The sequence below is a fragment of the Leptidea sinapis genome, chromosome 25 (genome assembly GCF_905404315.1).
Source record: "Leptidea sinapis chromosome 25, ilLepSina1.1, whole genome shotgun sequence".
NCBI classification, from domain to species: Eukaryota; Metazoa; Arthropoda; class Insecta; order Lepidoptera; family Pieridae; genus Leptidea; species Leptidea sinapis.
In genome coordinates, this window is record NC_066289.1 from 12,516,850 (window position 1) to 12,541,983 (window position 25,134).

Here is a 25,134-nt window from a genome sequence, read left to right on the forward strand (position 1 = left end):
TATCCATATAGCTCAGTGGTTAGGGACCCCGCCTATTGAGCTAGAGTGCCAGGGTTTGAAGTTTGGTATTTTAAAAAAATGGCTGTATTAGGAAAAAAGTAATTTTGATTCAATAACCGATCCAACTTAGTTCGGGGCAGATTTCGTAGTTTGCTATCGAAACAGAACTCTTCTTTAGTTTTGTGCCTATTATATTTACTTAGTATATCTATGAGCCTTAGTGAATCTGAACTTGTTATTTGATTAAATAAATACTCCATATTCATTTTAAGAAGAAAATTAATAAAAGATAATTGAAATGATATTTAAGTTTGAGTTCAACACTCGGAGATAGCGTGGTGGTTGAAGTACTAGGTGTTATGATTAGATACAATTTTTTTTTTATGGAATAGGAGGACAAACGAGCGTACGGGTCACCTGGTGTTAAGTGATCACCGCCGCCCACATTCTCTTGCAACACCAGAGGAATCACAAGAGCGTTGCCGGCCTTTAAGGAAGGTGTACGCACTATTTTTGAAGGTACCCATGTCGTATCGTCCCGGAAACACTGCACAAGGAAGCTCATTCCACAGCTTTGTAGTACGAGGGAGAAAGCTTCTTGAAAACCGCACTGTGGAGGACCGCCACACATCCAGATGGTGGGGATGATATCCTAACTTGTGGCGTGTCGTGCGAAGGTGAAATTCGGCGGTAGGAATCAGGTTAAACAGCTCTTCGGAACACTCCCCGTGATAAATGCGGTAGAAGACACACAATGAAGGTCGCTTCTACGTCGGTCTCTACGCAACGCCAAGTGATCCAGCCGTTCACAGAGCACTGAGTCCCCGACAATTCGAGCTGCTCTCTACGTTGCACGCGGTCAAATGGATCGAGCAGATACTGGGGTGCACCAGACCAGAGATGACAGCAATACTCCATGTGTGGCCGGATATTATATTTTTCATCTTTAAGTTACTTAGGAAGTTGTAAAGAATTGAGAATAGTTAAATAGTAAAACATTAGTTGTGTCGGTATTTTTTAATAATTTTCATTGTTTTGTAGTTCAAATGTAAACCCTTCACATGGAGTCATTTTGAGAACTTTATGAATAAATGGTTTTTAACATTGATTTGACTTTGATTTTACAATAGGATTACCCAACCAACACACCGATATTAAGTATCTTCAATATTATCTCTTCAGGCCAATATCTAAACTGAAGAGTTGCTATATTTAAGTGAATAAACCCATATTCTTTATGAAAGAAAACAAGATCATAAAAAAAAATTCAAGTCAATTATACGGAGAATGACTTATTAGAAGTGAGATCTATCAATCTATATTATCTTGCTGTTAGGCAACGCATGGCAACAGGCCAGGTTTATTACTTTCGTGTGCATGATAGCTTCGTCTTACACTCGCGATACGTTAGACATTTTGTTTTAGTATGCGTGCATTGATGAAATAGAGGTCACAGTGTATCTACAAGTATAAATGATGTAAGTCGTAGTTTATTTATTTATTATTATTTTTTATAGTATCCAATTAGATCTCACTAATACTATGTACAGAAGTTACGTTACTAACAGAAGAGAGTCATTCACTTCAATATTTTTGTGACGAACTCAGTTTCCTTCTTCAGAAATAAATAATATTTGTTTAAATAATATCAAGGATGCTTGTCGGTTGAGCGACATTGACAACCCTACTCTTGTACTATATTAAGGCAACTTAAAACGAGCACAAGTAGATTGTACACGTCGCTTTGACTCGATAAATGTCCATTAGCTTCGCCCATGCGGAATTTACAATGTGTACAAAACATGATTTTCTTTCGCAAATTTTATTATCTTTCGTGCTTTGAATATCGTAGTGAGCGCTCAAAGTTATTACTTATTGTTTGTAAGATATTTACAGTTCTGTCGCCACTACAATTGAAAATATTATATATCTATTGGCAATTGTTTTCGTGAAACCGTATACCTAAATGTATTTGCGCGAAACAGTTAACATAGATTTTGTTAAACCATTATTTTCATTTTGACTAATTATGCTCAAACGCTGGGCTGCACAAAAGGGTAAATCTAAAAGAAAAAGGCCCGACAACAAAGCTTATGGTAGCTTGTAGAACAATGGAGAGGGCTATGCTCGAAGTTTCACTGCGAGATCGTATCGGAAATGAGGGGATACTTAGGAGAACCCAAGTCTACGGCATATCCCAAATTATTGCGAAACTGAAGTGGCAGCAGTGGGCATGGCACATAGTTCAACGGATAGATAGCGGGTGGGGCAGTAAAGTCCTCGAATGGCGACCACGTCCCAGACGACGCATTGTAACAAGGTGGGGGGCCACATTGACCGACCGCGACGATCTGGTCAAGATTACCGGAATACGTTGGATGAGGGCAGCGCAGGACCGATCGTCGGGGAGATCTATGGGGGGGGCCTTTGTCCAGCATTGGACGTTTTCTGGCTGATATGATGAAGAGAAAAAGAAAAAGGCAGAGAGATAACTGGAGAGATAAAAACAAAGAAATAAAAATAATCGCAGGAAACAGCAAGATGACAGAAGCAAGAAATGATAAGTTAGACTCAAGATCATTATGTTTAGATAACATTGGTTAATTTTTGTGAAATAATATTTCGACAACTTAGATATATACTTATAATTTGATTTAGGTGGTTTCTTCACGAATAACCCTTTTGTGTTGTTAATGTGAATAAAATTATTAAGTATATTAATTAACATGCGAAATACAGTTTCAAAAGCAGAAAGAAACTTATAAATAAATCCTATTACTGAGCCTAAAATGTATTCTGACAATGTCTGTCCTAAGGGAAATCTCATAGAGCTGAAATATTACCAGACAACATAACATAATGATGTAAGTAAGGTATTTGAAATATTACAAGAAACTTTGTGATATGATATTCTTTTCAAATATAAGTATTGTGCAGTGTGCTATAATACAAATAAAAATGTCACTCGACCTACGGGCTTGTCAAATAATCTGTAATTAATCGGGTAATATTTTTGATAAATTTAGCATTCTCAATTCATGACATATTACTAATAGTTAATATTTATAGAAGCAAACCAGCCAATCAACTCGCTCCAACTGAGTTAATAGGTGAATGAATAAATTTCAAATGTCAGCGTAAAAGTAGAATGCGCGGTCGTTTAACACGGTTATAGAGCATCCCTTATGAATCATGATAATTACTTCCGTTTCAATCCTAGTTTCACTCGGGTCCAGACCGGTATCCGTTCCTACGATGACATATTATATATATAACCTTATTATATTACACTAATTAATTATCGCATTCCAATATTCGTCGTGACTCGTGTGTGATGAGACATCGCGTCACGAGTTGCGAATTATCTAGCCGCCATTTTATCTATCTATATACCTGATCTACTCGTATACTAATAAATTGAGTGCCGTTTTTTCCTTCGGTTATACTGCGAAAACTATTAAACCGATCTGAATAATACTTAAACAATAAGATGTAGTGTGTTCCGGAGAAGGTTTAAGTATATAATTTATGGTGATTAGGTACTCATCCGGAACCTATATTTTTTTGACTTAGACATACCTATATATTCGCAATGCAAATAATTCAGTCAATGACATTTCGTTACAATATTATGTTGATGTTGCTTATTATATATATGCTGTTTATTGAACGTCAAAAACTACCAACTATTTATGCCTCAAACCTAAATATAACGGGCGCAAAGAAACATTGCGGGCTACTTTTTTTATAAAATTTCATTACAATTACATAGACTGAGGTCTGTATATAGAGATAGTCGCTCCATTCCCATTCTGTGGTATCATTAAGAACGGAATAGAAACCTTTACTATATATACTTTTTTAATCATTTCTTTTTAATTTTGTAACACATTTATTTTATATTTTTTTCTGGGATTATATTATGAAAGCGTATTACAGAATATCAAGAAAATATTATTAAGATGCAACAGTCAAAATTTTTATTTCTTAAATTTTTTCTCTTTATAATTAGTTAGGACCTAGATTGTAAATATCGCGAATAGCCCTCTTCTGTAGCACAAACATCAAAATACCAGCCGTTTAATTCAAGATAATACATATAACACCGATGTAATTTTATGAAGTGAAAACTGAATATTGGCTCTCGAAATCTCATCTGGAGTGCAAAGTCTTGTCAAATTGGCTTCGAAGAAGCTGGGCGTCATAAACAGAGCACGGCAATACTTCAAGCCGGCCCACTAGCGCTCTACAAAGCGCAGGTCCGGCCAGATATGGAGTATTGCTGTCATCTCTGGTCTAGCGCACCCCAGTTGATACATTTGACCGCGTGCCACGCGGAGCAGCTCGAATTGTCGGGGACCCAGTGCTCTGTGAACGGCTGAATCACTTGGGGGCCCCTTTGTGTGTCTTCTACCGCATTTACCACGTGAAGTGTTGCGAAGAGCTGTATCATCTGATTCCTGCCGCCGAATTCCACCTTCGCATGACACGCCACAAATAAGGATATCGTCCCCACTATCTGGATGTATGGCAGTCCTCCACAGTGCGGTGTTCGAGGAGCTTTCCTTCACGTACTACAAAGCTGGGGAATGATCTGGAGACTGCATTTTTGAAATAAAATAATGTTATTTATCTTTACATCTCAACATAACTATGTATGTAGTTACAAACCTGCCTTGGCTGACACCGACTTCAATAATAACAATAATTGTAATTATAACTATAATTTGCAATCTACTCACTTTTTTTGAGTTGTCAGTTGTTTTTTTTGCTATTTTTTTTTAATTATAATCTGAATATGTGCAGAAGTGCTGCTTACACTATACCATTATATTAGTTTTTTAGAACTGCTAGTTGTATTAATTTAGAGAAAAACGGTTTTAAATACAGAGAATTTTCGTTAAAGTCAAAGTCAAAGTCAAAAAATCTTTATTCACTGTAAAACTTTATAAGTTATTTAGTGCAAGTCAGGATGAAGTACAAAAGTTACAATAGCATTCAAATGAGTATAACAATATTCATTAACAAAATTTAGCACTCCAACTATCTTTATCATTCAAATAATCTTTCACGCTATAATAGGCCTTAGATGTTAATTTATTTTTTACGATACATTTAAATTTTTTAATAGATAACATTTTAATTTCATTTGGGAGTTTATTATAAAATACAACACAATCCACTTTAAAAGATTTAGCAATTTTACGGAGCCTAGTAGATGGAATTGCGAGTTTATGTTTGTTTCGAGTATTGACACTGTGTACATCACTATTCTTTTTAAATTGGCTAATATTTTTATGGGCGTATAGGAGGTTCTCATATATGTACTGGAAGTGTACTGTCATAATATTTATTTCACTAAACTTTTCTCTCAATGAATCCCTTGAACGCATTTTATAGACTGCTCGAATTGCTCTTTTCTGCAGCAAAAATATGTTTTCAATATCTGCAGCCCTACCCCACAATATAATTCCGTAAGACATGACACTATGAAAGTAGCTGAAATATACAAGTCTATCCGTTTCAACATCTGTCAGCTGCCTAATGCGATTACATAAGTTTTTTATGTGAGCACCCCATTGTAGCTTAATTATATATGCGTTATTCAAAGTCAGTCAATTCAGGCCTTAACCAATTTTCTGAAAAACCGGCACCGTTACAGACATCGGATAGCGTCATAAACTACATGAGCCTCCATAGAATGCATGGCTTTCTACGAGTAGGTGCACTTAGGTAGACTTCATAATGTTTGTATTTAGTGATGGTGATGTTATGTTATGTTATAGTTGGTATTGCAAATATGTAGCTTCAAGACGTTTACCATATTGTGTTGTTGTAATATATTATGTTATTGGCACTATCGTAAATAAATATATTCTTTCTATTTCTTATAAGTATAGAGTAATTATACATAATTTTGTTGTAGACTACTTACGTTATTCTTAGAGAAAATAAACTGTATTGTTATTTTATAGTATAAAGTTTACATTTCCTATCGGCAGTCTGTATAACATTTCGTATTTTGTTTTCTCTATTTCTCATTATGTCTTCTGCTGACAGCAACTGACAGATTGGGTTTTTAGATAAGTACCTACATTTTCAATACATTTGAACCGAAAAACGATTAAAATAAATTTTATAGAGAGACAAACATTCAAATTATTTAGACTTTTGAGTTATAAGTAGATAATATAATTTGAGTTGTATGGGCCTAGCACTTTTTAGTACTTTTATAATACAAAGCCACTTTCGGCATGTCATTTTACAGTTATTGTAATGTCCTCAACGAAATATAGCAACCTCAAAGCCTACATCTTTAACAACTTTCTCACTTTAAAGATGACACGGGGTCTTCGATAAATTATTTGAGTTATGCTTTTTTGGGCTTATTTGGAAATACATCGTGCCGTTTCACAAATTGTTTAAGCATTAATAAGGATGGTTTTCGTGTTTTACTTTACTAGCGATTATTATTGTTATGTTTGAGAAACTGCGTTTTGTCAAAATAATAAAACAGATGCATCTAGCATTACGAACTTACGGACAAGAGTGATCACCTGCTAACAAAGACCCCTTTGCTCATTTGTGAAGAACGATACGATACGAATTTGATTGCTTGTTTGTTTACATTGAATAGGCTCCGAAACTACTGAACCTATTTTAAAATCAATTCACTGTTGGGAAGCTACACTATCCCCGTGAAACATATTTTAGTAAAAATTAATGATCCGAAAAATATTATGACGAGGAGAGAGCTGGCTGGTCTATGCGTCATGTTGGGGATCGAGTACAATCTGTGTAGGTTTGTGGAACCACTGTTCACACAAGTACTAACTCTTGATATATCGAAATGTTCGAGTATGTTTTGTATTATACTTTACAGATATTGTATAAATATTGTGATAAAATCCCCATTCCATTTAAAATAGTGATAAAGGGATTCTTGCCACTTCTTCTCATTAAAGCTCAACTTTTTAGGAGTGGTGGTTTATTTGAAACAATGACACTTTACAAGTGTAAGTTCTGCTTCTGAACTAAATTAATAAAATATTTTTAGCATGCGGCGCGAAACTAAAGGTAACTGACGAGGACGGTAAAACTTTCTAAGTGGGCTGATATTGTTAAACAGTTTGTTATTATTCATTGATATGTAATCATTAATTTATGTTATCATTCAATTATCTAATCGTAATAATCAACGAAAAATCGCTGCGAACTGATAATGGGCCGATTAATGATATTGTCGGTAAACAGCCACATTCTGTGTTCATTCTTCAAATGCAAAATGGCGGAAAAGGTGAAGAAGAAAAGTTCGTTTTTCACTTTAAAGCGGTGGAACAGTCAGAAGTCTGTGGACGAGAGCTTGTCGGTGACATCTTCAGCGTCAAGCAACCAGGTCTACAAGGGCCAAGCCAGCCCAATGCGGAGCAACTCAATTGATAATAAAACAGCAAAGTAAGTTAATATAACGGTCCGAGTATACAAACATTCATTATGCTAATTAAAATCTCTTTAAATTATTAATTTTTCCTGTCATAAGTTACAAAAATAGCATTTAAAGTCTAGTCAATAAAGTTCAAAAACGTGTTAATTCTTTATAAAGCTCTTCAAAATATGAATGATGGCTCATCATTCGGTTCTAAAGAACAATGTTTCGGAGCACATAAAAAATGCAATTGTTATTAACAAATCAAGATGAAAAATAGATTCATTAATAACTTAAAAACTATTAAAGATCCTTAACGAGGAGGAAATTTCCGTTCCGGAACTGAATCTGTAATATTTATAATTTTAATTCAACGCCGAAAATAGGACCCCACACGGTCATAACTCTATGGGTGCACTGCCGATGCCGCTAAAAGTTGGTGTACCACATTACATCTTACTTACCTTTGCTCTTTTTTTCCTTAAAAAAATTATAATAACAGGCTTAGTGAGAATTAGGTACATCTTCTTGTAATGACTACTCATACCACTATTATCTGGATATCAATACAGTGATATTTTTTTAGCTTCATTGATTATATATCTGGACTTTTTATAAGAAATACGATAATGATAATCTTTCTCTTTTACATCACAATATCTAGTTACAGTTCTTTCGTAACATTAGATAACTTGTTATGTATTATTAAACAATAAACAAAAGTGAACTATGGGAGTCATTGTTTATTATTGTATTTGTGTGAACCTTTGAGATTTCTCCCGATTTTCTATATCGTCGATCATTGCATATAAAAAGCATCATAATGTGTTTATTTTTTTAATATAATAAACCTAATATAGCTATATATTATGCATTCCTCTAACACCAAATAAATAAATCAATAATTGTTCATCGAAAACGAATTTCATTCTATACTATAATATAATATAAATAAATAATGCTACTTAAAATTTGTTGTAGTATGGATATGAAGTACCTAAGTATAAATAAACTAATGATCATTCCAGAAAGAGTTCGACATAAATATTACTACATAAGTATAATATGATTTATATTTCTCCCAACACATGCGATAAGCTTAACGAGAGACACCTGCCCCTAGTTTTTAAGTACTTTTTGTTAAAGAAATAAACAATTTATTATTATTATTATTATTATGATAAAAAAATATTCCATTGCAATGCTGAAACTGGAATGAAGCTTAGTAGACGCGTTACTTTTATTAAATAAAATATATAAATCTATGTCAGCTGATTTTTGGCTCTGATAGAGTGGTCTTGAGCATTACATATGCGCAGAAATCACAAAAAGTTTAAAAATCATCAGATTTTCCACAATATTAAGTGAGAAAAAAATGGAAAAATAAAATGTATAGATAAACAAAATAAAACACACAGCCGTATCTTAATTTTTTTTTATAAATAATAATTAAACGACAGTGAATTGAACGCGCATACGTAGGTCACACTAAAAGTTTTGCGTAACTTAAAAAAACAACATGTTATAACCAAAATATTATGTTTATTACTTTTCCAAATACTCTCCTTTACATTTAAAACATTTTTTTCATGCGATCGAACCATTTTTTAAAACAGGAGGACCACAGAGGCATGTTTTCTACGTGCTAGATGTTCTCTGTTCGGAATTGGTAAAAGTGAAACCTCTCATCAGATCTTTGATTTTGGGGAAAATACAGAAATCACAGGGTGCTAGGTCGGGGCTATATGCAGGATGGGTGCCGATTTGTACTTTTTCGGAAGCTAAAAATTACTTAGTTTTATTGGCCGTGTGTCTTCAGGCGTTCTCATGATGTAGGAGAACGCGGCTTTTTTGTCGTCTTTCGCGAACTTTTTTGGGTACACCCTGGGTAAACAAATGAATACCACTGCAGATGGGACCCGTAGCTGACAAAAAAAATGCAATCATTTTTTTACCAACGTTTCTCGCCTGCCTCACTTTTGTTGGCCTGTTCTCATTTTCAAACACCCATTCACAAGATTTCTGTTTTATTTCGGGTTCAAAACAATAAATCCACGTTTCGTCCCCTGTTACGATTTCATAAACAGCATTAGAATGTACGTGGTGATACTTCATTACCATCTGTGAGCACCAATCCACGCGAGCCCGCTTCTGCTCCGCTGTCAGTTCATGAACCAACGATGAGTCCAACGACAGCAAAGTTTCCAAACTTACAATTCTTTGTTTAAAATTTTCTGAATTTGGCCCATACCAATCCCCAATAGTCCTCGATATGTCTCATAGGAAATCCGCGGGTTTTCTTCAATAAGCCACTTAACAGTAGCCACATTATTTTCGTTGACGGCAGTTGAAGGCCGCCCTTCACGAAATTGGTCATGTAAAGAAACCCGACTTCTCTCAAATTCAGCAAACCATCGTCTTACGGTGCTCAAGCAAGGTGCTTCTCTCCTAAAAGCATTTTGAAGACGAGCGGCACAGTCTTGCGGAGAGAGAGAACTTTCAAAATCATACAAAATCATCGCTCTAAAATCTTTTCGACTTAATTCCACTTTCGTTGCGTACGTAGAACTTTGATGTGTGATTAAAAACAATTGACAAATGTTTTTTTATTACTACTTCTTAGTAGTAGTAGTAGTAGTAGTTGCAACGTTTCATAAAATATAACATTCGAAATTCAAATAGTTTCGATTAGCTAGAAGTGCAAAAGTTTTAGTGTGCCCCATGTATCAATTGAGAAAGTAGCAGTAGCTTTAGAAGTTTAGATAATAAAATATTTATTCAGTTACTATAGTTTTTTCGATCAATTTCCATGCCACATGCATCGATCCATAAACACAGAATATGCAAGGTCGTCCAGGAAAGATTATTTTTAATGTTAAACAGAATGATTGTTATTGAAATATATTTTATTTACCTCACAGATTATTTGACTTGATATAAGTGCACTCATATTAACCTGACGATATACCTAAATAAAAGAAAAACAATTTTTATTTCGTGAAAACTGCTCTTTTTGACATGTCGAGGGTACAGCACTACCTCAACGCTATGGCGAGGCGTGTAATAGGGATACACTGCTCGAGGGCAGAAATATGAAAAAACGTAAAGCAAAATACAACAGTATAAAATTATTGGTTGAACTATAAACGACTGTCATCGAGAATTTGGCTCCGGAATAAGCCCGATGGGAACATTATTATTTTTTCCACCTTGTAATATAATTCGCTTATATTTTAGAGGATGGGAAGTTGGAAAGTTACTACAAGTTCTAAAAATAGTTGCGTGCAATTTCATCACCTCTTTCTTTCTTCTTTAGCCTCAATGGCTAAATGACCATTTAAAAAATGAAATGACACCTCAAGTGCTACTTTTTTTTGTTTGATAAGTAGATACTAGAATACTTAACAGTTCCTGCTTAAATCCGCTCATCGATTGATCTCCAGTTTTTTTGCGTGTTGTTATAGATTGAAAGAGGGTAAAAGTGAGAATAAGCGACTCCAATCTAGATATTTTTTCTATATAAATATATTGTCTCCACATTGTTACATTTATTATGATTATTGTTATTTTTGGTGTCGGTGTCAGCCAAGGTAGATTTGTAATTACGTACATAGGAGAGATGGGCTTGAGTCGCACGCGCGACGTGAGGAGGCGAGAGCGGGGCCGCGACAGGAGGACACCGATTCCAAAAATTATAAAATCGTAACTAGAATTAGATAGATTAATTAAACTAATTAGATTGTATAAAATACGCAATTATTTTTATACTTTTTAATGCATATTATATCTATTGTTTTGGAATAGTGTTTCTGAAGTCGGTTGTTCTTTGGTACTTTTTTTTTATTAAATCCCTAATAAAATGTTCACACAATACCATTCTTTATTTACGGTGTGTGTGGATTGATTCATCTACTTTTATTGACTTACTCGTTTGTGTAAGGCATTAATTATTATTTAACGTTAGAGTAATTTTGTTGCGTCAATTTTGACAATAATATTTCATTTTATTACAGACTTTCCGCCGCTGGTCTAAATGATTTAATACAATGCGCTCTGTGTATGGAAATATTGAACAACCCGAAGATGTTGCCGTGTCAGCACACCTTCTGTCAGTCATGTCTAAAAGTATATGTGGCAGGTTAGTATCTGTATAATATTGTGGTGATAACCCCGCACGTTGAAGCAGAGAACCTTTTTATGGGTGAAGTTTGTCTGGAGCTGACATAACTATGACGCCACTAATACTGCCACCTGTCTCTACATCAACATGCGAGATTATAACCAATAATATAGAGAATAGACTGTGAAATACCTGCTTAAACCATCTACCAGCAAGAAACAAACCGGTTAGCAATATGCATTGTTATTAGTCAATTATTTTATAAATCACAAAATGTAATTACATTTAATAAATATCACCAGAATTAATACAAATTTGTTTATACAAGTGTTGACCCGGCAAACGTTGTTTTTATCGATAATTGGTTGTGTTCCATTACTTTTAGGATGTAAAAAATCAGATTTAAGTATTTTTAAAATTATGCATATACCCTATCAATGCTAAATATTTATCTGGTGCACTTGAGTATCAGCTAGGACGGAACAAAAGAACAGCAACCATAGCCATCGACATCGCCGCCATATTCTCTTGCGACACCAGAAGAAGCTGCAGGCCAAATAGTGTTGTTCTCAAAGAAGGTAAAACGAGATTTCGTGCGGCGCTTTTTTTTGAGTCGTCGCTTTAACCCTATACATAGATTGCGTTGCAAATTAAAAGCGCTGGTGCCATGTCCCTGTCATTTTGTTTCCTGATATTTATTATATATTGTTTTTTTTTCCATTCGGGACAACTCGACGTCGAAGAAATTAGATGTTTCGCTCGAAATCCTTTTTGTATATGGCATTTTGGTGCCCCTTACGTATTGCAAAAAACATTACTTATATTCAGTCTACGGGTTGCTTGTATGTGGAAGAAAGATACTTGAGAGTTATTCTGTGAATAAACGTGACATTGTCTATACATATACAATGAAATTGTGGTCAATTTGTGCCTAATTGAATAGTGCAAGTACTCACGAAAACTCAGAAAATGTAGGGTGAGCTTATTTCTTATCTAGATATCGACACAAAGACAATCAGATATTAAGTATGATTGTACTATCGGTGTTCTCAAAATCTCCTTGTTAGACAAATGAGTAATTAGTGTTTTTATGTTAGGTTATAAATAGAGCAATCTTGTAAGCATTTGTATTATCACTAAAAGTGATTAAGGCCCGGACTCCACCAAAGCGAACGCGAGAAGAGATGTTTTTCTACTGAAGCTGTGCGGAGATTCACATTGGTTAGAGTGGAATTCAAATGGAGACAAGCGAGGGACGCGGACGAGTTGGCGGGTCTGGTACGAGAATAATTTTATTACTCTACGTTTCGGTGATAACTTGCCAGGCACAGTTTCAGAGAATATATTTACTGTGTTAAGCACAGTTTACAGTTCCAGTTTGGACCACCGTTTAGCCCTATCTCAACGAGGCAAAGCTGTGGCAAAACTCACATCTGCGGTTTGATTACGCCATTGAAATATGATAGATTTCGCTCGGTAGTCTCCACTGAAGCCGAGATATTCTGTGAAGATGAAATTTTATCGGTTACGTAAAACTCCCTACATCTTCGCTTTGCTTGAAATAAAAATGGTAACGGTTTACATTTTTTTTACAAGCTTCATGATTTATATCGGTATAATCAATAGAACTACTTATTTTTTTGTGCTTTCCTCTAGCGCCTACAATATATCTTCCTACGTCACATGTTTAATTACTAATATCGTCGGTGCACCAGTCTTTAGAAGATACTGGTGTGAAAACTTATTTAAAAAGCTTGAAAACGATTTCTCATAAAAAAAGTTTTATTTTTAATTTCATTTGCGTTTAAACTACTCAATTTTTAATTCCAGATCTTCCAATAATCAACTGCGCGATATGCAACACCAGAATACCGACTCACAACTCCAGCTTTGTCGATAACCTACCATCGAACCTGTATATCGACACATTGCTGAGCATGGTGGGCATCAAGCCTGATAAGCAGACATCTACCACTCCGCCCTCGACTCCTGCAACACCAGGTCTTCAGAGTGTAGATCTGTTTGCAGCTGGTGTAAGATGCATGCAGTGTAAATCTATGTGCGACAGTTCTGACGTGTCTTACTGCGAGCATTGTAAACTGGTATGTTCCTTTAAATTATTATTTAATTATAATTTCGCAGTTTCATTTTTATTGTATAGTTAGATAATAGTTTAATTTATTTAAGTATAAGTTTTTTTTATTGCAAACTGTTTATTTAGACCGTAATAAAATTATTGTATATTTAAAAAAAGTTAATAAAGAAAAAATCTGACATAATTTAATAAAATAGTATTAAGTACTTATTATACATCGTATTTTAACTAAAAAAAAAGATTGTGTTATGCGATGGACAAGTAAATAATGTGTTAAGGCATTTCTTTAACGATTTTAAAAATATATTATAATTAAACTATAAATATATTAAATAATTTTAATTTTAAATACAAGAAGCAGTTTCCGATAACATCCCGCATGGACTAACCATCGCCTCCCGGCTCTCTCGACCATATTGTAAGGAAGGGCAGTACATCAGAAGGAAATCTGATATATTCTTGATAATTACAGAATTTCTGTCGCGTATGCTGGTCACAGCATATAGAAGATCTACGAATCCAAGTGGGATCTATATTGAAGCAACTTGACGTCGCGGCGAGTCGATTGGATCATAAAATAGAACATTATAAGGTTTATTTGAATCGATCTTTTGATACAGTTATCAAAATAAATTATTAAAGTTAGATTCACATTGAATTGCCACAGTGCAAGTTTAAATATAATCAATTTATATGGTATAATAGCCAGCCTATTAATTCAAATTCATATATTCTTATTTAAACTTATTGAAAGTCAAAATTACCCATTCAGAAATGAATGCCGCAGACCTGAAAAGAACGGGCGTAAGAAACTCAACGGGCTTCTTTTTTATTTATGTAAAAAGATTGCAATAAATAGGTAACTGTTAAAACAATCTTTTGAAATACCAAAATAATTACATTATTATTATTAATTATTTTTTAATAATCTTGTCTTAAGACTTCACTATGTAATAAACATCGTTAGGAACTAAGCTAAGTTTCTTCATGTAAATAAATGAAAATAATTTTTGGTCTTTCAATAAGTACATAGTTACAGTCAGCTTGAAGGCATTGGTCTTGAGATATCTCTCGTGTTGTGAGAACATTTTAAAAGTTTTTCAAGTTATACTTTGTGTACTAATATGTGTTTGGGAGAAAATGATGGCATAAAAAGGCATTTATTTTCTCAAAATTGATTCCTTAAGAATTCTTTTTGATGTCAATTCTAATATACTAGATACTACTACCGCTTCGGAAACAAATGGCGCTCTGAAAGAGAAAAAGCGGCGCAAGAAACTCTCCCAGCATTCTTTTATTTGCGCTCTTTTCAATAAAAATATACAGTCATTTCTATCGCTATAAAATAATCATAATCTAGTCCCAGGCTGTCCGATCACTTAGATATTCAGCTATGGAGTAATACGATTTACGACATAGCCATTTTTAATAAAACATTTAAATTTATTTATAGATAATGTCTATAACAGTCGCTAGCACTTTATTTTAAAAGTGTATACATTTACCCCTAAAGTTATTATGTATCTTATGAAGCCTAATAGAATTAGTTACAAGCAATCCTTTATGAAAATCACTATTAAGAGCAAAAAGGTGACGATATTTGTGAACGCATATTAAAATTTCATAAATGTACTGACTATGAACAGTCATAAATTTTTCTTTGAGAGACGGCCTATTACCACTACATCAATGTTAGCAGCATGAACCCACAGGCCACAGTAAAATACCGTAGGTCATAATGCTGTGAAAATAACTGAAGTACACTGATTAGTGTACTGTAGCAACATTCGTGTACTCTCTAATCTTTCTAACGGCATATGCTGCAGAGCTGAGTCTATCTGCTAGTTGGGCAATGTCCCCACTGAAGCTTTTTATCAAACGTGATACCCAAGAAGACTGTAGTGATGATGGAGTGATTTTTTACGATGTTCGATCACAAAGTCTAGATTTTTCAACACCATGAGAATTCTGATGTCAATAAACACTCCTCTAGTACCTATAGTGAGATAGATATAAGCTATAAGATGTTAAGTCTCATTTGCCCAGTAATTTCACTAGCTACGGCGCCCTTCAGACCGAAACTCTATAATGCTTACACGTTATTGCTTCACGGCAGAAATGGGCACCGTTGTAGTACCCATAATCTAGCCGGCATCCTGTGCAAAGGAGCCTCCCACTGGTAAAGTGGAGCCCTCCGATAAGATGACCCGTTGATCTGCTCGAAGTCGCCGGAATAGATGGGATGAGGACAGCGCAGGAGCGATCGTCCACGTCGTGGAGATCTTTGTGAGGCCTTTGGTGAATGTTCAGCATAAGCTATTGAAGCTCCCTATGTCCTATTGGTTCAGGTCTACTGCAGCTAGTTTATTATTTCACACAGTAGCTATGCGAAACAAGAAGTTTCTCACGATCACGCGGGTGTAGTAGAATGTTTAATTAATAAATGCTAGCGCCGTGTCTTGACTTAAACTCAACTTTAACAGGACCGATGCGAGCGTATCGTCGAACAAATAAGTTTAGCTGCCGATGAAAAAATCAATACAATACTAGAAGGGAAGGCCACACTTTTGAAAGAAATATCTGAACTGCAGAAATGTGAAGACATGACGGCTCTAGCGCTACAGTCGACGTTGAACGAAGCGAGGGAGGTCGCTAATGTAGCTTTGAAAGATGAACATAACTTTAAACACGATTCTGAAAAGGTTAGTTATTTATATTAATACGACTTTTGTGTTGTGGTTACTCTACTTGAGCTGTACGACGCTATACATAACTTACATTCATAAAGTGTGTATCTAATACAATATGTATTTTATAAGTAACGAATTTTCCACCATTTTATTTATTAAAACCCTCGTATACAATTAACGTTTGTAACGAACAAAACTCTATACTAGAATTAGCTCAGAATATAGATGACCTGACAGCCCGTTAATAACGTGACCAATTTTGACTTGTCAGTGTGTTTTAGATAGTGGTTTATTATTCAAAATACTGAGGTGCTAATGTCAAGTGGCTGATTATTTACGATTTGTCAATCAAAATCGATCACTACAATAGATTCGCTTTTCTTTTCTCTCTTACTGTATCTCCGTTAGAGGTGTACATGACTCTCGTGCGCTTTGTTTGTCGCCGCTAGTATTTGGTAAGTCCATGGTGTGGTCTATACACGCCGCGGCGGCGCTCTCATCACATACCACCTCCACTTCGTATATATATCGCAGGGATATGATAAAAACAGTGATTTGTTCAAATCTCGGAGGAACAACACGGTTTTATCATTTCTCTAAACAAATCTAGTGATTTGACCAAATGCTAGAGTTGGTTCCGTGAGATGACAAAAAGTATTTTTTTTATTATTTATAAGGTTAGTATCGTGTCGCAGGTGGAGGGAAGTGAGAGGGGAAGGGGAGGGAGGGAGATGTCCTCCGTCCCCTGACTCACTCCCCCACTCTCATGAAAAGATAACGTACCAGTCTCTTGAAAATCAAATTAATGTAACCTAACCTCAAAAACAGATAAAAGTTTCTCAAAAGGCCAAGTAGAAGCCCTGCTTAGCCCATATTATTAATAAAAAAACCACGAATGGATTAGCGGGCGTGGTCCGCCAACCCATTCGTCCGTCATGACTCAAGTCTGATGCTCGCTTCGCTCGCTTTTACATCCTAAGTTCTTCTAGTCGCGTCACTCATGGTCATTTCACGGACCCAACTCTGGCATTTGATCAAATCACTAGATTTGTTTAGAGAAATTATAAAATCGTGTTGTTCTTTAAACATACTTCGTGATATGATCTAATCACTTAGGGAATTGACCAAATATCTGTTATTATCATTTCCCTGCGACATATATTATTATTATTACTAGCAGACGCTGTTCTGTCAATAGAAAAAAAATATGATGTTAGTATTTTGGAATGATGTAGTCTAAAGGCATCGGATATATTCAAAGTTAATGAGATAAAATTTAAACAAAAACTTATTTCTGAATGATTTTATAATATTTAGTAATAAAATTATAAGGATTAATATCGTATATTTTGTGTAAGCAGCTTATACATTGCCGCGTTATATTTGCCTTCTTTTTAACGTATTAAAATTGATATAGTATGTTATCCTTATGGGCTAGACATAATATGCTGACTTTTCTGTAGACCTGTTATATAAGATACACAATTATTCCACCATACATTAATTTTTTATATCTCAAAGGGCTTAGACAGCGTTTTCATCGAAAGCTTCCAAGCGGCTTATTTTTTTTTTCGACATCCCACGTATACGTTTTTACGTATACACTAATGTAATGTAGACAAAAACTTACCAAATTATGTACTAAACCTTCCTCAACAACCACGCTGTCCATTGGTAAAAACAACATGAAAATCATTGCAGTAGTTTTTGAGTTTATCGCGAACAGACAGACAGACGCGGCAGAGGACATTCTTTTATAATATGTAGTGACATATATATACTCTGTTTATTCAACCGCTATCAATATTTACGGATTTATTGAAAACTATTTTTTTAACCTAGGTATCAGTATTTATAAACTTACACCAAAACACGTTACAACTTCTGACGGACATTTCAAAATGGGACGCAGACAGTTTCGTGTTCGACAAAGAGAACTTCCGGATAGACACCGACATGACGACGGCCTGTGACGCCGAGTCCGACGACCCAGTGCCGGAAGCGACGAGGCAACACGACCCCTTGGAGAGTGAAAACAGTCTCATACAACATTATAGGTTAGTGATGTTCTAATCTTGAAGGTCCCCTAAGTAGTATCGGTTTGGGACAACTGCGGCTGGTAATTGATTGCACGAAGTGGCTGTGCGAGGCAAGAAATTTCTCGCAAAACTTGCGGTTGCAGAATGGCAGACGTCAACGTCATAGGTTGGTAGTAGGTATCAACCCGGACGACTCGATCGTCGATGATTCGAGCCGCCGTTGTATGCGGTCAAGTGGAAGAAGCTGGTACTGGGGAGAAACGGCCCAGAGGTGAAAACAGTACTCCATGTGAGGCCGAATTTGCGCCTTATATAGTTGCAGGCGGTGTCTTGCAGTGACGTACTGTCTCACCTTACTGAGTACACCATGCTTTTTAGAGGCCAGTTTGGCCACAACAAATCATTTTCAACTCTTCGAAGTGGGAACTGAACGGCGCTCGGTATATCGATGCCGAGTATCCTGATACAGGCTGTGGCAGTTAGAGGAGTGATCTCGGTGCACGCATAAACTTTTGTCTTCTTAGATTTAATTGGACTATAATTATTATAATTATATCATAAATAATACAGAGCACCAGCTGAGGGACCTCGACAAAAATATTTGATAAACAAGTCTGTCGGGTCAGCTACTACTGTACAAATGAATTGTAAAATTGGAAAGCTGCAAATATTGATTTCAATGAATGGCTACGATTTTCTTGCGACTTCTTCTGATTAAAACTTAACTTCTCCGAAGCTGTGAAAAATGGTAAATAATTATAAGTAAAATAATAAAGTACCTAATTGAATAAATGATTCATGATTTGATCCAATTGCCATGGGAGAATCATAAAACATTAAGCAATGCTCTGTTTTCATTTTCAGATCCCGAAACTTCGTTCCGCACTATATGTGGCGGAAGACATCCAGGCCTTGCGGTGTTGGTATTGGTCCGTGGAACAACCATTTGTATATCTGTGACACGGACAGTCACAGTGTGATCGTGGTGGAACGAACCCAAGCAAAGATCGTCAAGAGATTGTCGTGTCAAGAGATGTTGTGTCCTGTTCAAATTGCATTTATGAAGAGCTTGGGCGAAATATATATTACTGGTACGTAAGTAATTATATTTTATGGAATTCGCATTTTCTCCGCAGCTGTCGAATTATACTGGTATGTTTCACTTCATGGTACCGACGTGTGATTACAGGTCGTAGTGTGGTTACAGGAACCATGAATCATGGGTAAAAGCGAAAATCCCATCTTTAACTCTCATGGTGCACAATAATGTATCTCAGGGGTGGGACAGACGCCTTAAAGTGACGTTTTCAGAAGACTGTAGTGCCATCTGTAAGTTGGCCCGAAAATGAAAGTTTTGGCAGCTGTCACTCGCTTTGAAACCTTCCAACTTTCCTTCATTTGTGTTACTGCCCACTGGTCATAAAATGGCGGCTACGCCTAGCGTTTGCACATGTATGTAGCTCTCGTGTTCCATTTTGCATATTTAGACTACTAAATCTATCCTTTATGTTCTATGTTGTGACAAAATTAGATAACTAACTCTACGCGCAATTTCAACATGGTAAAAAATTGCAATACCTACATTAAAAAGTAGAGTTAGTTATTTAATTGCGTCAGAACATTAAAAATGAATTTGATAATTTCGAGCTTATATATAGGTATTTTCGGAGCCAATCTGCAGATGGCGCCATCTTTCAAATAGCCAGCTCTTAATGCGTAGAGAGGGCTCTCTTTTCCCTATATATTATGTCTGTCTTTCGACTCAGATCATATTGTCAGTGTTGACAGATATTGCCAGCTAATATCTGGTGGGCCATCCGCGAAAATGGTAGCATAATTTTGTGGAAAATTGCTTACAATTATTATTATTTCAATAAATTGAGTAAGTATAAGTGGTTTGAATTATTTTGATTGGCTGCGTGAAAGTATTTTAATGTATAAAAAAGAACTGTACATAACTGTAGAAATTAATAATGTTTCATGTATATACATATAACTTAGTAGGTACCAGGTACCAGTGCGGCATAACCTGCATAATATTTATTTATTTATTATCATATAATCTACAGCGTCACAATTTATATACAATATAATTATAATATAAAGTAGAAAAATAAGGCCAAAACTGATTACAGTATACAGGTATTAAACAAAGAAGTAACATTTTATGATTTAACAAGCCAGAATAAGGTAACAAAATATTTACAATTACTATAATAAGATACTTAGATAATAAACTTAACAATCTAAGGTGACAGGAGTGTGTGTGCGTGTATGTAAGGTTTTATTTAGTGTATTTGAGGGTGTATGCAGTATGTGTGTGTGTGTGTGTGTGTTTTGGGATAATCATTGCAGTAGATGTATATTTCTTATTTCTTTTCTTAGCTGTACTTTGGACAAGTAAAACATATCTAGATTATAATACGTTTTATTGTAGGTGAGAGCCAGACGTCGATGAAAAGTTTTGTGTGTAGTTGGTGTTAGCTATTTGTACAGCCAGAAGGTGCGTGTGACGAGTTCTAAATGATGGGACGTTCAATGATAAACTCGCTAATAAGAAGGGACAATCAATTTTACCATTTAGGATTGCTTGCAATAGCAGCATATCGCTTAGCTTTCTTCGATTCTCTAGAGTGTCAAAGTGCTTACAAGCTTCTTCATATCATGAAAAGGCATTATACAAAAGCGGGCCTAGGGTAGAGCCTTGTGGCACACTCGATGGTATTGACACGAAGTTGCTTCTAGCGCTACCCGTCACAACAGCCTGCATACGATTCGTGATATATGAGGTGAACCATCTGTGCAGATTCCCACAAATTCCGAGTGCATTTAACTTCTGGAGTAATATCATGTGATCCACACGATTAAATGCTTTTTCAAAGTCTTTGTAGACCTCGTCTACCTGATACCTCTCATCCATGCACTTTAATACGTAATCGGTGACTACCGCCAAGTTAGTCACGGTGGAACGATCCTTCATAAAACCATGTTGTTCGATATAAATACTACTTACCACACTAGTGCGGTAATGCATCTGGATTATGACCTTGATGCCATGTAATCGGACAGCCGACAGGTACCTACACTTTACGGGCAAATTATTCAAAAGTTATTTACCTAAGTTACTATATCTATTGTTATAGTGCTCACTGCGTGATGGTGTTATTATCTCTATAGTAACAGTAAGGATTAAGTTTATGCTACCGGCTAATTATAGCCCGCCGACTCGATTGGAGTTGAAAATAATAAAATATTTAGAAGTAATCAATTCGAAAATAAGAATAGTTTCCCTTTCCACACAAAATTTACACAAATACACTTATGGCCTTATAAATAAATGTGGTATAAAGTTATCAAATCAAATCAAAACCATTTTATTCATGTAGGTCACGGAAATGACACTTATGAATGTCAAAAAAAATATTTTTCTTATTGAATCTATCGCTACTTCGTAAAGGGTTGAGCTAATAAGAAGAAGAAGCAAGAAACTCAATGCCACACTTTTATATCAAGATTTACATTTCCATCGATTTACAAATCATTTCAATTACAATATAATATGTAAAATGATGCAACAAACATACTCAAACGTCAAATAGTCAATGCTTTACACGAGTAAGTCAAAAAAGTAAATGTAAATTAATACAAAAGTTATTGAGTACAGTAGCTGCATCATCCCCACACACCATAAATAAATAAAGGTATTCTGTAAGCATTTTATAAGGTATTATAAATAAATAAAAAAAAAATATATAGTAACTTTTAAGAATCTGAAACCGAGTCTCCGGCAACAGGATCATCCTGCCACCACAAGCAGCGCCCGTTCACGAGCATGACGCATGAGCCAGCTATTGCCTCCCTCAACCATATTTTAGGGAAGGAGACGACCCGTCCCATGTCACCGCCACAAGCAGTGACATTAAAGCGAGCATGACGAAACCTGTTACAAGATATACCAGAGAATAAGCCAATCATAAGCAGAATATCTAATTCTAAACATTTTGCATATTCTCGGTTCGTTCTCAGGTATAACTTTATTCCAAGTTTATTTGTAAGGCCGTTAAATTATTTTATTATTGTAGACAAATGGAAGCACTGCATTCACGTGTTCTCGAAGGAGGGCGAGTACCTCACATCAATAGGACAAAAGGGCAGTCGGGTCGGGATGTTCAGGTCTCCAGAGGGCATCGCCACGGACAACGTGCTTCATCACATCTATGTTGTGGATACTGGCAACGACCGTGTACAGGTAACGAGTAATTTATAACAATGTTGAGGCTCCTACAACACGTACACAGACCACTTTGAATCTAGAAAACGATGAGGATTCCACTTTAAAAGCCCAGTCGGATTGCCATGTAGAGGTTTAGCTATGGAATTATTTTATGAGGAAACAGTACAGAGTAGTAACTATGGAAGTAAAAAATAATTCGAATTTTACTGAATATAAAACAAACAGAATCGAATATAAACCCCACTTAAAACCGCTTAGAATACTTACCCTACTCTGTGTCTACTTAGAAACTTGTTAATTTGGTCGCTTATATCCTGCTTTTTTTAGATACACCACCACCTTATAGAATGCAATAAATAGGTATTAATATTGTATGAGTATTGAGTCTACGGGGTGGAAGTCGTTGCAGTAGTTCTTGTTAAAAAACATTGATATTTCAAACGCCAATTTCTTACAGATAATCCAACCAGACGGAAAATTTGTGGACCAGCTAGGCGTTTCGACGAAACATCAGCCAAACAACACATCCAGTATTTGGGAAACGAAAGAAGTACTTTGCACAGAGTTGAACGCACCTTCCAGCGTGGCAGTGACCAGTGACCGAGTAGTAATCCTGGATAGCGGAAACCGACGTGTCAAAGTATACAATAAACAAGACAGGAGCAAAATTATGGAATTTGGTTCAACTGGACATAGGAAAGGGCAATTTAATAAGCCAGAAGTGCTAGCCGTAGATCCTATGGGCTGTATATTTGTTGGCGATTCGGGAAACTGCAGAGTGCAGATATTTAAGCCGAATGGCCAATTGGTTCGCGTATTTGGCAGGATTGGCCATGAGCCAGGGAAATTCGGGTGGATATCAGGCATACATGTCACTAAGCAACTTGATGTTATCATTAGCGATACGAAGAATCATTGTGTGAACTTCTTCTAGAGTATTTTAATAAAAAAATATATTTTTTTGACAATAAGGGAGTATCTACCTCACTTGAAGCTAATACAGACGAAAACTAAATCGTTTTACATACCAAAAAGTTCCTACTAGGGTCTTGGCAAACTCTTCCAAATACTCTGTAATCTAAAAATGTTGGATGTTCAAAAAATAAGTAAGTCATCGTCGATGTTATTTGTGTTGAGGCCCTCGACTTCGTTTCCTGCATTTAAACTACGCCCTTGTTAGGAATCTCTAAATTTCTCCCCTTGTTGAACGAGGTCTTCTTATTACCTAATTACATCACTGGCCTGATATAGGACTGTACTGTTTTGCTAACTGCGTTTTGGAAAACTTTGTGAAAAAGTGTTCTTAGTGTACGGTCTTAGATAATTTATACGTCTAGATAGAGACTTGCTGCTAGACAACCGATGAAAACAGGCCAGATTTATTACTTTAGTGTGCATGACAAGCTACGTCTTACACTCGCGATTTGTATGTCACTTTGTGTTAGCTTGTATGAGTTCGCATTGCTCAAAATAGAGGTTAACTGTCAATCTCATATTTTTCGAGGTTTTCACAACTGGCGCAGTCTATGTAGACGTATAAATGATGTAGATGTGCGGTCTTTGGTTAATGTAATAATAAAACACACTTTCATTTTAACAAAATTGTATTTGTCATCTAAGCTGCTAAGATTTAAAATAAATAAACATACGTCTAAATATGAGATATTTTACTCTAAAACTTACACAAATATTATCACAAGTTAAAGATTCATTGAATCACTGAGTTAACTTAAACTCAATAGGCACCGGTAACGATCTTGAGAGGTGAGCGAAACTTTTACGCAGATGTGCAGTCGCCTATATTGTAGATCGTATGCGGGATGCTACCTGCTAATGTCCTCCCCTCCCCCTCCCTCACAGCCCTGCGCCAATGAGACCCAGTTTTAGATATCTGCGTATTTAAAGACACCGTTCAAGATACGTTTCGATGCCTATTCGTTTAATTACATTATATCAATATTCCACAGATCACTAATACGATTTCATGTTATGTAGTAAAATAAAAAATCGCGATATAATCCGCGGTGCGCCACGGCCAGAAGTGCTCCGTGACTCACTTATCGACATAGGCGCAATATGCGTGTTCTTTCGCGTGCACATCAATGAAGTATTTATGTTAGTATAAGCCGCGCCAAAAAAAACTTTTAATGGTCTTGTTATAAGTATATAAATATAAATAATATATGACGGATTAAACTGTTAACCTTATGTCAAAAAATTAATATAAAACGGGTAAGTTTAGCCAGGAAACTCTTAATTGGACCGGATATCTTCAGCTGATTTATGACTTATTGTGGCATTATTAGCCTTGTTTTAATAACAGTTAGTCTTTGGTTCCAAAGAGAGACAGTGCGTGAGATTTCATCATGTTTCATTTTTCTGTCAGGCGACATATTTAACGAGACTATAATATATATATCTCTTGTAGGTTCTTCTTATTTAGATTCCCATGTGTATCTATGTAATATATATGTGTATTATATAATGCATTTAACAATAAACCTAATTTAAATTTAAAATATCGCTTTTG

General features: G+C 35.6%; 1 protein-coding gene across 2 annotated transcripts; it reads left to right on the forward strand.

Annotated features, from left to right (window-relative positions):
- Positions 1 to 7,279: 7,279 nt before the first annotated feature.
- LOC126971933 (tripartite motif-containing protein 2-like) lies at positions 7,280 to 24,812 on the forward strand. 2 transcript variants are annotated; one of them, XM_050818445.1, is made up of 9 exons: positions 7,280 to 7,455; positions 11,440 to 11,564; positions 13,377 to 13,648; positions 14,114 to 14,233; positions 16,125 to 16,343; positions 18,174 to 18,388; positions 19,235 to 19,461; positions 22,453 to 22,619; positions 23,062 to 24,812. In XM_050818445.1, the coding sequence occupies exons 1-9, from the start codon at positions 7,286 to 7,288 to the stop codon at positions 23,536 to 23,538; spliced, it is 1,992 nt and encodes a 663-aa protein (XP_050674402.1). In that variant the 5' UTR covers positions 7,280 to 7,285; the 3' UTR covers positions 23,539 to 24,812. The 2 variants fall into 2 exon arrangements, with proteins under 2 accessions (XP_050674402.1, XP_050674404.1); XM_050818447.1 differs by lacking the exons at positions 7,280 to 7,455; positions 11,440 to 11,564; positions 13,377 to 13,648; positions 14,114 to 14,233 and having other exon boundaries at positions 15,857 to 16,343.
- The last annotated feature ends 322 nt before the right edge of the window (positions 24,813 to 25,134 follow it).

Coding starts and splice junctions, on each gene's coding strand:
- LOC126971933 (XM_050818445.1), top strand. CDS start 7,286: ATGGCGGAAAAGGTGAAGAAGAAAAGTTCGTTTTTCACTTTAAAGCGG. Junction 7,456..11,439: donor ATTGATAATAAAACAGCAAA/GTAAGTTAATAT, acceptor ATTTTATTACAG/ACTTTCCGCCGCTGGTCTAA. Junction 13,649..14,113: donor ACTGCGAGCATTGTAAACTG/GTATGTTCCTTT, acceptor TGATAATTACAG/AATTTCTGTCGCGTATGCTG.